Source organism: Lingula anatina, chromosome 4, assembly GCF_051362555.1.
Source record: "Lingula anatina isolate TDL-2025a chromosome 4, LinAna3.0, whole genome shotgun sequence".
Lineage (NCBI taxonomy): Eukaryota > Metazoa > Brachiopoda > Lingulata > Lingulida > Lingulidae > Lingula > Lingula anatina.
The window spans coordinates 9,239,723-9,253,425 of record NC_141770.1 but is presented as its reverse complement, the minus strand read 5'-3'; the positions used below and the strand labels follow the sequence as shown (position 1 = coordinate 9,253,425).

General features: G+C 38.2%; 2 protein-coding genes across 2 annotated transcripts; both read right to left on the bottom strand.

Moving 5' to 3' along the window:
- Positions 1 to 2,624: 2,624 nt before the first annotated feature.
- LOC147762248 (uncharacterized) lies at positions 2,625 to 7,318 on the bottom strand. The gene is made up of 3 exons (XM_087010836.1): positions 4,490 to 7,318; positions 3,870 to 4,028; positions 2,625 to 3,522 (listed from the first exon to the last, which is right to left on the bottom strand). Exons 1-3 carry the CDS (start codon positions 6,210 to 6,212, stop codon positions 2,993 to 2,995), a joined length of 2,412 nt encoding a protein of 803 aa, XP_086866962.1. The 5' UTR covers positions 6,213 to 7,318; the 3' UTR covers positions 2,625 to 2,992.
- Positions 7,319 to 7,492: 174 nt separating this feature from the next.
- LOC106159430 (uncharacterized) lies at positions 7,493 to 13,549 on the bottom strand. The gene is made up of 5 exons (XM_013535718.3): positions 13,286 to 13,549; positions 11,938 to 12,135; positions 10,662 to 10,826; positions 10,155 to 10,324; positions 7,493 to 8,818 (listed from the first exon to the last, which is right to left on the bottom strand). Exons 1-5 carry the CDS (start codon positions 13,458 to 13,460, stop codon positions 8,582 to 8,584), a joined length of 945 nt encoding a protein of 314 aa, XP_013391172.2. The 5' UTR covers positions 13,461 to 13,549; the 3' UTR covers positions 7,493 to 8,581.
- Positions 13,550 to 13,703: the final 154 nt, after the last annotated feature.

Below are 13,703 nucleotides of genomic sequence, written 5' to 3'. Positions count from 1 at the left end.
AATCCCTTTCTATGCGTCTGTTCAGTCTGTTCCTATGCCTCGAAGAGAGCTACTAGCTCTGTTTCACATACAAAAAAAGTTTCAATAAATCAAAAATTATACGATTAGTCAAAGAATAGAGTTAAAGTTCTTGCTTGTCAAGCGTGTGGTCAAAAAAATAATAATACACTGTAGTAGGCCTATATAGGCCTGAGCAGCTTAGTGTAACACTATAGGCCAATGCTTTAATGATTTTCATTGCATTCTTTTAATTATTTATATTTAACGAAAATCATTAGCATGTAGTGGAATCAAGGCCCAGTTTATATAAGGTCAGATAAATTTTCTTGTATTCATCTTGATTTTAGATACCTAGCATTAACCACCGACTAACACGTTTGTAGAGTAGGCCTAGGCCTAAACATGGGAGGATTTTTTTAAAACTTTGAAACAAGCATTGCTATTCTACTAGTAAGATGTGAAATTGGTCAAAAACTAACAACTGATCATCTTTTCGGAGAAAAGACTCACAATGTCACCAAGCTTATCAAATGCCGTTTTTTTTACCAAAGTCATTTGGCTTCGTCAAGGTTTCTTCAGTCGTCTGCTCGTGTTTTTTCATGCCTTTAACTGCTGAAGAGTCACAGAATTTCTAAAGGACAAGCTAGGGTCAACTTACCCCTCTATTTAACTGACTTCTTTCTTTGGGTTGTACGAATCCTATTTTTATATGTCTACTGAAAGAAGGCGAGATACACAGTAATTTTTAAAAACCTTGAGAAGCCTTTGTATTTCATTCTCATTCTTTTTGTTTAGAAATCTTAGCCAACTATCAAGTGTCAATCCTTTCTTCCTGTGAAAGCAGAAAAAGTTTGCCAAAGAACCTGACTGTGTCAGACCTTTTATTTACAAAGAAAAGAAAAACAACTTTGTTTGAAAATCAAAAACAAGATAATCAGCTTCGTGTATTTGAAATAGGCTTTATTTTAACCCGATGGAAACCAATATGGAGTTGTCGCCAAGCGTCTGTAGGAGGGAAGTCTCTTTCCTGAAAATATTGCCTATTAGAAATTACCGGCTGTGGGTTTTATACTGAAAACAGGAAAGCTGAAAAATGGGAGGTTATATTTACCCCCACCTTCCTGCTTTCTCGCATTTGTTTTGGCAAGTATTCTGCTTTTTGCGTTAAATTTGTTTTTATCTAGCCGACCGTAAATATTTTCTTTGCCTCGATAACCAACAAATTAGAAGATTACACCTACTGCCTTTTTTTTTTTGTTTTGGAGGGGTGGGGGTGGGGGGTAATTCTTGTTATTTGAAACCATTTATCTGTTTATTTATTTATTTTATTTTCTTCCATTTTACCTTTAAGATATAGACCTATTCCATAAAAACTACAAAAGCACTGAGAGTCGGGGGTTCTTGTTGAAACTCGGGGTGTAAAACACAGGCTCTGCGTTTGCCATCGCTGCGTTTGCCATCGCCATTGAAACTCAAAGATGGCAGGTAAGCTTAATGTGCTGTTACAGAGGATTTCTGTTAGTCACTTGACTTTAAGAGTACGAGAGCACTGTGCACGCAAGAAGGAAGAAACTGGGAATTTTGAACATAAGGATATCAGAACCTATATACATAATACATTAATCCAATATTCGTTCTTATAAGCAATATCAGCAATGTAGGCTGTCATAATTGCATTTCTCGATATTAAGAATAGGAAATGAATGTAGGCATGAAGGAAACTAACCCCCCAAAGCAGCAGCAGCACAAAGAGGCGTTACGTAACTTTCACATTGATGGTTTATGTTTACAGGTTTGAGTTTTGAAACGAGGATAAAGTTTACTCCTCACATCTACGAAACAATGCTAGAGCATCGGTTCTGACACGCAAACCCAACAACTTTATCAAAGCGACCGAAGGTTTTGAAGTTGAAAATTCAGTTTGTTGTCGCTGTGTATAACCAATATAAATCAACATTTAATTGCTGGAGAATGTGTCTGGAGTCGCTCAGTAACTGACCACGTATAAATTACAGACTAAATACTTAATGTTGTCCGGTATGCCATTTTGCTTTGTGGAATGTCTGTGATGGAAACCATACTATGTTTTTTTATTTGTTTATCTTTTCTGCTGCCTCTTCGCATTGTCTATTAGCGAGAGAGAGAGAGAGAGAAAGAGAGAGAGATGGGGGAAGTATAGACCGTTTAGCCTCGAAATTCAAAATATTCTCGACTCAGGGTATCAAAAATAGGGATATGCAAACCATAGCTTGATTTTCGTCCAAATAACTTCATTCTGGCTTTCAGTCGAGGAAGGAAGGGGCGTACAAGGCAATGAACGGCGCCAGGAGGTTCTTATGTAAAACGGAAGATGTAACTTGAGTCTCTAATATCAAAATATTCAAATTGCATCAACCGTACTAAAAAATTCACTTGCATTTTCTACTTATCTATAGCAAAAAATTAAGAAAAGTTTGTTGAGTAGGGCAAAAAAAAAAAATTGTAACTGCAGAAATGCACACCAATGAATCATTGTTAAGCCAAGTATAGTGTGGCGGGCCAAGTGTAGTTAGTGGTGCTAAAGATGGAGAACAGGATTGTGGTTGTTGCGCTGAGGTTGAAAGAATGATGCACTAAGAATGTGGTAGTTGTGCCTGTTGCTAATCGGTTTTTCTCACATAAAGCAATTCACCCTAATTTCAAATTTTCAATAGCTTAATTACACATAATATATTTGGTGATATCAAGCTAAGTTTATAAGCACTGATGGATACGACAGGTAGAAAATGTAATCAAGCACAATGTTTTCGATTTCAAGCAATATGCATTTTAATCTTCGCATCCACGAAATAAGAAAACAAATAGCTTTGAAAAAATTGACATGACTGATATAATGAACCTTCGTTTAGTCACAAATAGTAAAAGATCAAAACTTTGAGGAAGTATTTAAAGTCACTGACGTCATAAAAACGTTTCGAAAGCTATAAGAGTAAGGTACTTCAAAAGTTTTATATTAAAATAAGAATAATGGTCCGCCGTCATCTTTTGCAAGTAATGCCAGACAGTCAATCAAAACCAACACGTTTTTCAATTTTGAGCTGGGGGCTATTCTTGTGGCAAAATCACGCAGGGCATCTGGTTGGTTCCACTCCTCGGCGCATTGATATTTGCGTCTCGGTGGGTAACCAATCACGCCATATTTGTTAACAAGCTCGGCGGTGAAACGTGGGTGGAAATCTTTCCTGTAACCCAGCGGACCAAGACTTCGGAAAATATACTCTAAGCGATAGTTCAAAGCGTACTTCTTTTCTGTGTCTAGTCTCGACGTTATGGGGTCTATAGATTCTATGATAATGAGGTCTTGCAGGTTGCCCACGTTATAACCATAGAAACGAGTGCGAGGAGCGCCTTTCATTGGCTTGCCGCTGAATACGTAACCCATGATACGTCGGTCCAGCTGGAAAGCAATTTCTCCGATTAGACGCCTTGATGGAGCGACGTCTGCTATTTTGAAAAGAGGAGTCCCTGCTTTGGTTATTGACTCTGAAATAATAAAATTGAAACCCTTCAATAAAAAATCAGTTCTGCATAAGTGCTGTTGATGTATTAGTACTGATTCATCATTCCTGCGTGTAATTTGTGGGTAGCGTTTTGGAAAAATTTGATTTTAAATGTTGTAAAAAAAATGTCAGCTATTTCTTTAGGTTTTATATTTTAATCTTAATATCTTATATCTTTAGAAAAAAGAGAAACGGTGGATCTCCATTTGCTCTGCAAATCAATCAATCAATCAAAACCAATAGATGCTTCAATTTGGAACTCGAAATGTGCTCATGTAATACCATCAATTGAAAAGGATAAAAAGACAGGTAAAGTAAAAGGATTTTTACCTGTACATGCGTGAAAGCTGCCCAAGTACTCATCACACCCTCCTTTGCTGAGATCCCTAGTTCTGCCTCTGACGCTCTGGAGGAAGAGCTGGTTTGGCTCTGAGAGAGGAATTATGTCACGAACCTTCTGTCGCATTCCAGGGAACACTGCCTTGTCAACTGTAAGGTGCATTAATTATATTTTGTGAGTCATACATTATGACTGTGTGGCAGGAATGGTGGGCCTAGGCATGGAAGCCCGGGTCCCAAATGTTAAGTTCAGGTTAGGGTTAGCCGGAGTAATAGGGTTAGTATATGGAACAAATGTCACCTGCAGCAAGTAATGGAGAATGGACTACAGTTCCTAGCGGACTACCATTCCTGTCACGCTGGTTTTACGACGAATAATGAAGGATTCGAAGTTGCTTTTGTGCAGTTCATTTATGGTATCTATATCGATATCAGAAACGGGAAAAATTAACGAATTATACACACATGGCACTAGATACGATACTGCTTTTTGTAATGAATTCTGTTTTAATAAATGCTTTAGATGTTGGACAGTTTTGAGTGGAAACCATGCTCGGCAAAGCTTTATCTGGAGGGATTTTCTTTCACAGAAAATTATTATGCTAACTCACCGGTATCAGTATCACTGTTAAAGCATTCCATTATTTGTAGGACTAAGGTGGCTGCTTTTAGCCCAGCATTCTTCTTTCTCAGCTCAATTTGTTCAGCTAAAGCTTTGTTTTCTGCTTGAAGGCGAGCGTTTTCTCTTTTCAGGAATTCAGGGTAGCTTTCCCTGCAAATCTGAGAATTTTCATCTTTAACGCGTTCGTGTTCCTGATTTTTTGCGTTCCTTTCATTCTCGTGGCTGCTGTTTGTTTTCATGAATTCGGGTATTTCATGAAATGGTGGTGTTAAATTGCTGGCAGACGCAGCAAGGTTTTCCACTGAAATATTTTTCTGTTCGTCATGGTCTTTCATAACCAACGCATTTGTGGGGTATTCAATGGACTCTTCTAGGGGCAAGCATTCCAATTCACCCTGAGCAAAATTAGATGATTCTGGGATATTTTCAGGCAAGTTGTTGAGCTGCGCATGCCCTTGTGAATGGTCGCTTTTATCAAGTGGAGTGTCTTGATCTGTTGTCGTTTTCTTCTCATCAATGTGCACATCAGCGACTGAAGGAATTGGCGTGTCGTCGGTCAAAGACTCCAGCACTCTCTGGACTTTGCCCATCACTTCAGAAGGAGAGCGCGTTTCCGTCTCACGATCAGGTCGTTTAGCTACGGGCGTGCTCATGGCAACGGGAGGGCCAATATTTATCTCACCAAAGGCCGATGACTGAGGTGTCTCCAACTTTAGATCGTCCGTGTGTAAAGTAGAAACGCTTTCTCCAGAACCATCGGATAATTTGTCTGGTGTCGGATTAGGAGTCGCTGGAAAGGAGCTTGAACCGTCAGAACGATCATCATCAGTGGCAAATTCATCATTCAAGTCGCTAGCGTGCATCGTTGGAATGGAGGTACTTAAAGGGGATTTTACTTCATTTTCGTCTTCCAGACTTTTAAGTTTGGCAGCCACTGGGGTACTTGTTGCAACTGGGGGACCGACATTTATCCCTTCTACAGAACTGTCGGATAATTTGTCCGAAGTTAGATTAGGAGTCGCTGGAAAAGAGCTTGAGCCGTCAGAGCGATCAACATCAGTGGCGAATTCATCATTCAAGTCGCTTGCGTGCAACGTCGGAATCGCAGCACTTACAGGGGATTCTCCTTCATTTTCATCTTCCAGATTTTGAGGTTTGGCAGATACTGGGGTACTTGTTGCAACTGGATCACCGACCTTTATCCCATCTTCGTTTGCTGGCTGAAAAGTCTCCGATTTCAGGTCGTCCATGTGTAAAGTCGACGCTCTTTCCTCAGAATCATCGATAAACGAACTTGAGCCACCAGACTGAATTGCCTCGGATGAAAGTTCATTCATCAAATGGGGACTGTTTACCGTTGGAATATTGGGCGATCCCTCACTTTCTGTGGCTGTTATGTCAAGCTCTGACATATGGACTGGAGACGGTGTTCCAGAGGAAATAGCGGTCAGGTCTTTCGTCTCCTCTCCAACATTTTCCAAATTACCGATCTCTTCATTCTCCCCACTGGTTTGTTTCTTTAAGTCTGGGGTGTCCAATTCTACGCAATCGCTGCTTTCACCATACGCATCCGACGGGTTCCCATCGTCTCTCAAGATATCAGTTTCCTTACCGCCTTCTGTTGCATTTGCCACGGAGACCGCAGACAAAAAGTTCTCGTCGTCCGTGCTTTGTATTTGTTTCCGCGGTGTTTCTATGCTCTCCTCAGTCATTTTACATTTGCTTTATCATGGAAGAGTAGCAGAGATCATCTGCCTGCGCGGCAACTGCTTGTATCCAAGTAACGCTGTGACAGCGTAAGCATTATGACGTCATACAGGAATCTAGAAACTATTTTGGATGTGAGGGGTGACGTCATAAAGACAAATTTTCATAAGCAAGAGGCACCTTGTTTCAATTATAATTGATTTATTGTTACTGAAAAGTCTAGGGGTCTAGGACAAGGGTAAAATTATTCAAGTTGAAATTGAAAAAGGACTTTCCCAAGGAAGAGTTTAGGCCTACGCGAGTGATAAATCGACAATTAATGTAAACCTGTCCTCGGCGTATTGGGCCTATGTCGCTATGTACAGTACCAGGGATCTACTGCGTAAATGTTACAGCAGCCAAGGGGAAAAAAGACGAAACAAGAGTTGATATATTTACTGTTATATTTATTTAAGGGTCTTCGGTGAAGCTGATGTAAAGTATGTTGTTTAAAAGCAGATACGCATATGTCAGTAGACCAATAAACTTAATTCTAATTTTAATATTTACAATGATTTAATACAGAAATAAATTTGAAAGACACACATACAATGCAGTTTATATACAATCTTATAAACAGTTCCTTGGAAGTATGTAGATGTATTACTTCGAGATTTCGAAAAATAGAGTATCTAAAGGTTAGATTCCATTCAAGATGAAGTCTAACATCTCCTCGAATGAATTAAACGGAAAACCATCATTGTGGCGCTGATGTGAATCTCCATCGCCGCCAGATGGCGTTTCATTTGCAGTCCCTTCATTTTCAGCATTTTCCTGGAAACATTGTGAGGGGGCGTCTTGAGACGTACTGGGAAGTTCATCTCTTGGTGTATCTTCACTGTGTAAAACTTTCTTAAATCCTGGTGCTTTATCGTCCCTTTTTAGGCTATGTGCGTCCTGTAGAGGTTTTTGCTTGGTTATGCGATCGTGGTCATCTGATCGAGGTCCCCTTACATCTTTACCGCGACTTGTCATTATTCAAAGAAGAGTTTTTGTTTACACAAGAAATCGATTAGCTACATCGCTGCTATTGACAACGTGACGGACGTTTTCAACTTGTGATGTCATAGTACAACTGGAAGTGAAAAATTTAATACGCGCAACACAAACCAGTTTAATTGTTGTAAACATGCAAGTATCAGAAGTATGCCAGTTGAGAGAGCAGGGAATTTGAAGGGCGGCAAAGTAGGTAAAAAGGTCATATTCCAAGGTAAACTGAAAAAAAAGCAAGAAATGACAACTAAAATGGCATAGAATGTCTTTATTGAATCTTTTAAAATCAACATTGAATGGTCTTGTTTCTAACTGGCAATAGCATTATAAGCTAGTAATATAAAGCTAGCAAAAAGCCAGTAAAAAGGACAAAAGCATTGCGCCAACTTTGCGATTCCACTTTTCTACCATTTATGTCTCTTCAACTGACACAATATACAGTTTCACGATATTTTCAACTTTACACATTTACTTGTGCGACTAAAATATATATATTATAAATATTACCTAAATGAGATCATTAAGAAAAGTTAAATAAAGCATATTTTAATAAAAGAACTGTAAAGGATTTAATTGGGAGCCTGCTTGTTTTGGGGGAGAGGGGGCTACTGGCCTGAAGCAGTCAAATTCTGACGGTTTACCCCCCCCCCCCATTCCTCACCCCATCTGACGCAACAGCCCCCTATTTTGTTAGATACGGATAATTGTCTTTGTGAATTTCAAAGGAAACCTCACAATATATATCACATGTTTATTTTATGGTTTTTTTGTTGAAGGCGGAGGAGGGTTGATCTTTCAATACGACTGTTCGACAAAAAAAGAATGATCGATAATTCACACTAAATTTGGTGTGACCATATAAAAATAAAAGCATCAATCCTGTCTTTAACTAAGAACATATTTTGGTATGTGTTCTTCCTAAAAACCACATTTCCACTAGCAGTCGCTATCAAGGATAATATCCATAAATAATCCGTATCTCTTGGATACAGAGTATTGCATAGTCACAAAAGTGTCAATTAAAATAACATACTTTTTGGTGTGATTTCATTTTTGTGAAATACCTATTAAAATTTTTTCGGAAGACAATAATGTGCCACTAAACATTTTTCCTTGAAGATTTTTTGACGGTTGGATTCTAAGATCACAGGATTTTTACTCAGTCAATAACGACTAAAATTGATCGCAAATAGCACTGCAGGTTCAAGCACCGAAATCTTGACCATAATGGCAAAAGCCTTAGTGGATTTTCCTAAATATAAAAATATGAATCTTATTTGAACTTGCACAATGCTTGTAATGGGTTAAACATTGAAACTTTGTGATCTTATCTAAAAGAAGTTTATGTTGATTTGGATGGTGACGTCAGAGTTGAGGATGGTGACGTAACACCCGCAGGCGGTGATGATGAAGGAGATGTTGATGACGTTGATGATGAGGAAGACAATAATGGCGGTGGTTTGGCGGCAATTGGATCGTCCCTTGTCCCTTTCAGCCAAATGTGTCTATTGCCGTTGATATAGTGTCTGAAATGGCGGATTACTTGGCTTCCTAAGGAGTTGTAAGTCTCTCCCATTACCTGAAAGCCATTAAAAATTTTGTTACACAGAACTTTTGTTGGAAACTACTTTTTTTGTTCGAAAAATCTAAGACCGGAGATATGAAACCTTAAATTGTACGAAATATATCCGAATTTGAGCTCATTGAGTATAATAATTTGTAAACTAGTTTTAGATTATTTCAGTTTCGGATTTATATACACTGATGCTCATAAGTTAAGCAACACTTTCTTATTTCTCGATTTTCTCTGCAACCAAAATTTTTATTGAGGCAAAATTTGTACAATAGCTAGATATTTCTGTTGTTTTTACTGTGACTTACTGGACCGTGACATTAGAGTACTATTTACTGTTGGACACGATAGAATATGCAATGGGGGTGCCACTTGCGAAAAACACAGTTTGGCCATGCCATGAGGAGCTTCCAGTTTGGCTAGTTTCATGGGCACAATTTGTTATTTTGGACCAACAAATGGTTAGAAGAGGACTCAACGAGGTAATCAGATGGCAAAAAATGGGAAGCCATCGTGCTGGGGTGCCAAAGAGACAGATTGCAAGGCAACAAAAAAGCAGCACCAAATCAAGTGTCCAAGCTGGTAGCAAAATGGCGCCAAACTCATCATGTATTGGACAAGCCTCTTTCTGGTAGACCAATATTAACCGACGCAAGAGATAAGGATATCTAGTTCGATTATGCCAACAGGACCAGTTCATTTCAGCCAAACAATGAAAAATGGCACCGTACGTCATTCAAGGGAGGCGCCCTGGTCAACAATACAGAGACGAAATACCATTGGGGTGCATACAATCACACATTCAAGCAAATCCAGAAAGAAAAATCATTTTGGTGCAGGACTATGCGTCCATCCAGAAAGCATGGTCCGTGCAAGACGCTCTGCAACAGCGCGGTATCCCACATGTTTTAATCAGCACGTACTTTTTGCTGTGTGCGCATACTTTTTTGACACATATGGTTTGGCATATTTTAGTACCGTTTGGTTAATAAAGTCATTTTGATTATTACAATAAGCTGTGTGGTGTATTTCTTTATCCGGAATATTCAACTTGAATAAGTTATTTATAAAATATGAAAGAAATATGCATAATCCCACCAACAAATGAAATAATGATCATGATAGAAGAAACTTTTGAAAAAATCGGGGTGTTGCTTAACTTATGAGCATCAGTGTATATCCGCTTTTCGCAAGCCTCAAACAAACAACATATCCAAGCATTTGCGAAAGTGATATCTTATTTCACCCATTTGTTTTGAAGACATAGGAATTTTTTGGAATCAATATCATTGTCAAAAAAAAAAAAAAATAAAAAAAAAATAATAATAATAATTTTATATACCTCTATCTCAATCTCTTCCCGTCCTATCCTTAGCATGGCCCTGTAGAGTTGTTTCTCCTTCGTGGCGTGTACACCATGGCTCTTTACCGTGCCCAGGTGCTCCAGCCGTAGCTGTGACAGCGTGCTCTCTTCCACCGTTACGACGTCACTTCCGGAATCCACCATAAACTCTGCGAAATGAGAAAGTTAGTGAAAAAATATGGTATTTATTTTGTGGCCCGTTTCATGAAATATGTCACTGTTTGAAATCCATTATTAAATTTAACCGCGACAATTATATACTCATGGTGATTATGGGGAAAATTCACTTTAAAATTAACTGATGAAAATGCCTGCTAAATACATGGTAATTTTCAGCCGTTTAAATATGCATGTGAACGGCTTTCATGTAAAACACAGCTACGGGTCTCGGTTTAACAAACGTAAGAAAAGTGAAAAAGTAAAAGACAGGTCAGCTACAGCATAAGATTTTTAAATTACATTAAATGACGAAAAAATCCAACGTACCAAGCATCTGTTCGTAGTCTGCATCACCAACCCCTTTAATAGCAGCGTGAATGCAAAGAAAGTCGTTCTTGGCGTCCGCTAGGGGTCGCGGTTTACCCCAGTACCCAGTGGCCACGGGGTCTTCTGCCTCCGCGCTTAGTTTCCGCCGCTTTCGCAGCTGTGTCACTAAAGGAATTTGATTAAAAAAAGAAATATTGTAGATGTGTAAAAACGTGCATACAGTAACTGATTTTCAATTGCTATCACAAGTAGCAAATAAATTTAAAAAGTTATTGTTAAAGATGGGGACAGATAAATGACATTGGGAAATTATACTAACTTATCAATTGATTGGTTAATTAATTAATTGGTTAGTTTTTCAACTATCTAAATTGCTACTGTGCATATATGAAGCGAAATCTTTTAATATTTGCTAATCTGTCTCTTCAACCAAATGACAGTATATTAAATATGTATACAATATATACACAATATGTGCAATGTATTGAAACTCCTTGCTGGCTAAACATACATTATCGCTGACGTAATCGGAACAGTCATGACTGAGTCATTTTTACCTATGACTCCTTTTTTCTACGGACAGAGATTGGTGAAACTTCTCTGCAAACCTGACCCATGCATAATGAGTCACACGTCAATACTACCGAGTCTGCATTCTTGGTAATAATTTCCCAAGGTCTCAGACTATATTCATTTATGCATTTATGCGAATGGCATAATTCCAATTCCAGCTATCTTATCCGCATTGTGTTATAATTTATAGAATGGTGAATAGTATATTTTCTCATTCAGGGTATTCCATACTGATACGGGAGAGGCAAAATAAAACACGCATAGAAAATATACTGAAGAAAATAAAGCATTTTTGAAATATATATGTAAATATAATTTTTTTAGAATTATGACAGATTTCAAAATGATGCATGACGCTTTGGTGTGTGAAATATAATTTTTGCAAGGCTGTGAGCTCCAACACCAAATTCAAAACACCTGTTCTATACAAAAACAAAATAACGTACATTTATTAAATGAGGTTTTAGATTTTGTTCAACATTAGTTTGTTATCAATGTCCAAAATCTCCCTAGCAACCAAAAATATCTTGTGTAATATTACTTATATAGCCTGGGTTTCAGTAAAAGTGTATTCGTCTATTTCTTAAATAAAATTGGGTTATATCATGTATATTCAATATTTAAAGCTGGGCTAGTTTGGGACTCAACCTCCTCTCTCTAAACCGCCCCTCCCCCGCCCTTTCATTCCCCTTCCCGGGCCTACCTGCCCTGTGGAGACGCTTTCTATGTCCCGGCAGTGTGATCTCTAGTTCTTGGAAGGACCTCGCCTGTGTGGTGTCTATATTCTCAATCATGTCCATGTCACGGTGCTCGTGGAGAAAGTTCTCGTAGTAATGCTCTAACCCATTGGCCACCAGAAAGTCCAGTAAAGCTCCCTCGGGTGAAATTTCAAGACCTTGAGCTGGAGTGGGAATTTGAGAAAATTGAAAATATGTGTATACTTTGATGACCACAAGAGGGAATAACTGGTTATAATTTATACTTGTTTAAAATGGTAAGTCAAATATTAACCTGTTATGTAGTAGATAAGTAAAGAATGTGCACGTGATCAAAATATTTGTACATGTATGCCCGTGCACGCTTACACTCTAATGCGTTAAAGATATGTCGAATCAGGGAGAATTTCAAAGCATTGTTTTGTTATCTATAATACCAGTAATATAATATAATATATAATTTTGTTTTTATAGGCTAGATTGAAAAGACACCACTGTGTTTTTTTTATAAAAATCATACAACATCTGAGCCTACTGATACAATTTTAGCAGGCCTACTAAGCGAATTTTACTAAAATTTCTAAACAAGCTCTGGCAAGGAAAAAAAAAAACGTCGATATTTTAGCGCTGGATGATTTTCGTGCCTATTAGGCCTATATTTCAAGACAATTTTTTTCAATTGGTTTTATCTTTGAATCTTTAAACTTCGGAGAGAGATATCATTGGTAAAAGTTAGATTTTAGAGATAAGAGCGGGGGTGCCTCAGGTTGTTCTATTTCATGTATAGTAAAACAACGAAAAAAATTTTTTTTTTTTAATGAATTTTTAAAATAGTGGATTAGCCCTCACAATGGATAGTAGAAGATTGAGTCGAAATCTAGGGCCTGAATTGAGCTCAAATTATTACAATAGACAAAAAATTTATTTATCCATAAAATTCAATTATCGCGTGCGCGTTTATCACTCCCGTATTAGAATTTCTGCTGCAATTTGGCAAGTAAAATGATTGTGATGAATTGCTCTTTTTCCGTGTGTACATCGAATTGACTGTTTGTGTCAAAAATATAAGTCCTATCAACCAAAATCCTGTTTAACAGACGAAAAAAATGTTTTAGACAGAAGAAAGCTACATAGTCAAAGTTGAGGGGGATGTGAGAAAAATATGTAAAAATGCGGAAGTTGCCGAGTATGGATCATGCACTTATCGTCTCTTTATACAGTCAACGTCCTGAGTGACATATTAGTATTTGAAATCATCCTAAAGCTAACTTGCCGGTATATAGTTATATATATAAATGTGGGCCATGTGTACTGAGAAAAGTGAAATTAACTTACACGCAACTAGCACCAATCTCCTATGCTCTGGGTTGGTAATCAACAGATCATCCAAATCCTTCTCATCTAGATCGACCAGATCGGACTCCCGTTCATATCCCTTCGTCTTGAACATCTCAAAATACTGTGACAGATCCAAACTCCGTAGAAAATTCCTAACACCATCATAGTTCATAGTGATGTTGGTGTCGCGAAGTAAAATTATAATGATGGAGCATATCTTACTACGGATGCTATATATTTATATACAGTGAGTGACGCTAGAGTGGCCTCAACATGCCCGAAATGCTCATTTGATATTCATGACGACACCCCAGGGTTGGTTTGTGATTGGCTGCAGCGTTTTCATTTACGGGGATTATCCAATGTCAGGGAATGCGTCAGCCCATCTTGCCCGGGCAGGCAGCTCCAACGCACG

What these genes read in the sequence shown, in the direction of transcription:
- LOC147762248 (XM_087010836.1), bottom strand. Translation starts at nt 6,212, where the DNA reads ATGACTGAGGAGAGCATAGAAACACCGCGGAAACAAATACAAAGCACG. An exon ending in TAACAGTGATACTGATACCG is followed by an intron (nt 4,029 to 4,489) that starts GTGAGTTAGCAT and finishes TGCACCTTACAG; the next exon opens with TTGACAAGGCAGTGTTCCCT. An exon ending in CAGCTTTCACGCATGTACAG is followed by an intron (nt 3,523 to 3,869) that starts GTAAAAATCCTT and finishes TTATTATTTCAG; the next exon opens with AGTCAATAACCAAAGCAGGG.
- LOC106159430 (XM_013535718.3), bottom strand. Translation starts at nt 13,460, where the DNA reads ATGAACTATGATGGTGTTAGGAATTTTCTACGGAGTTTGGATCTGTCA. An exon ending in AAAGCGTCTCCACAGGGCAG is followed by an intron (nt 10,827 to 11,937) that starts GTAGGCCCGGGA and finishes AAATTCCTTTAG; the next exon opens with TGACACAGCTGCGAAAGCGG. An exon ending in AGACTACGAACAGATGCTTG is followed by an intron (nt 10,325 to 10,661) that starts GTACGTTGGATT and finishes CTCATTTCGCAG; the next exon opens with AGTTTATGGTGGATTCCGGA.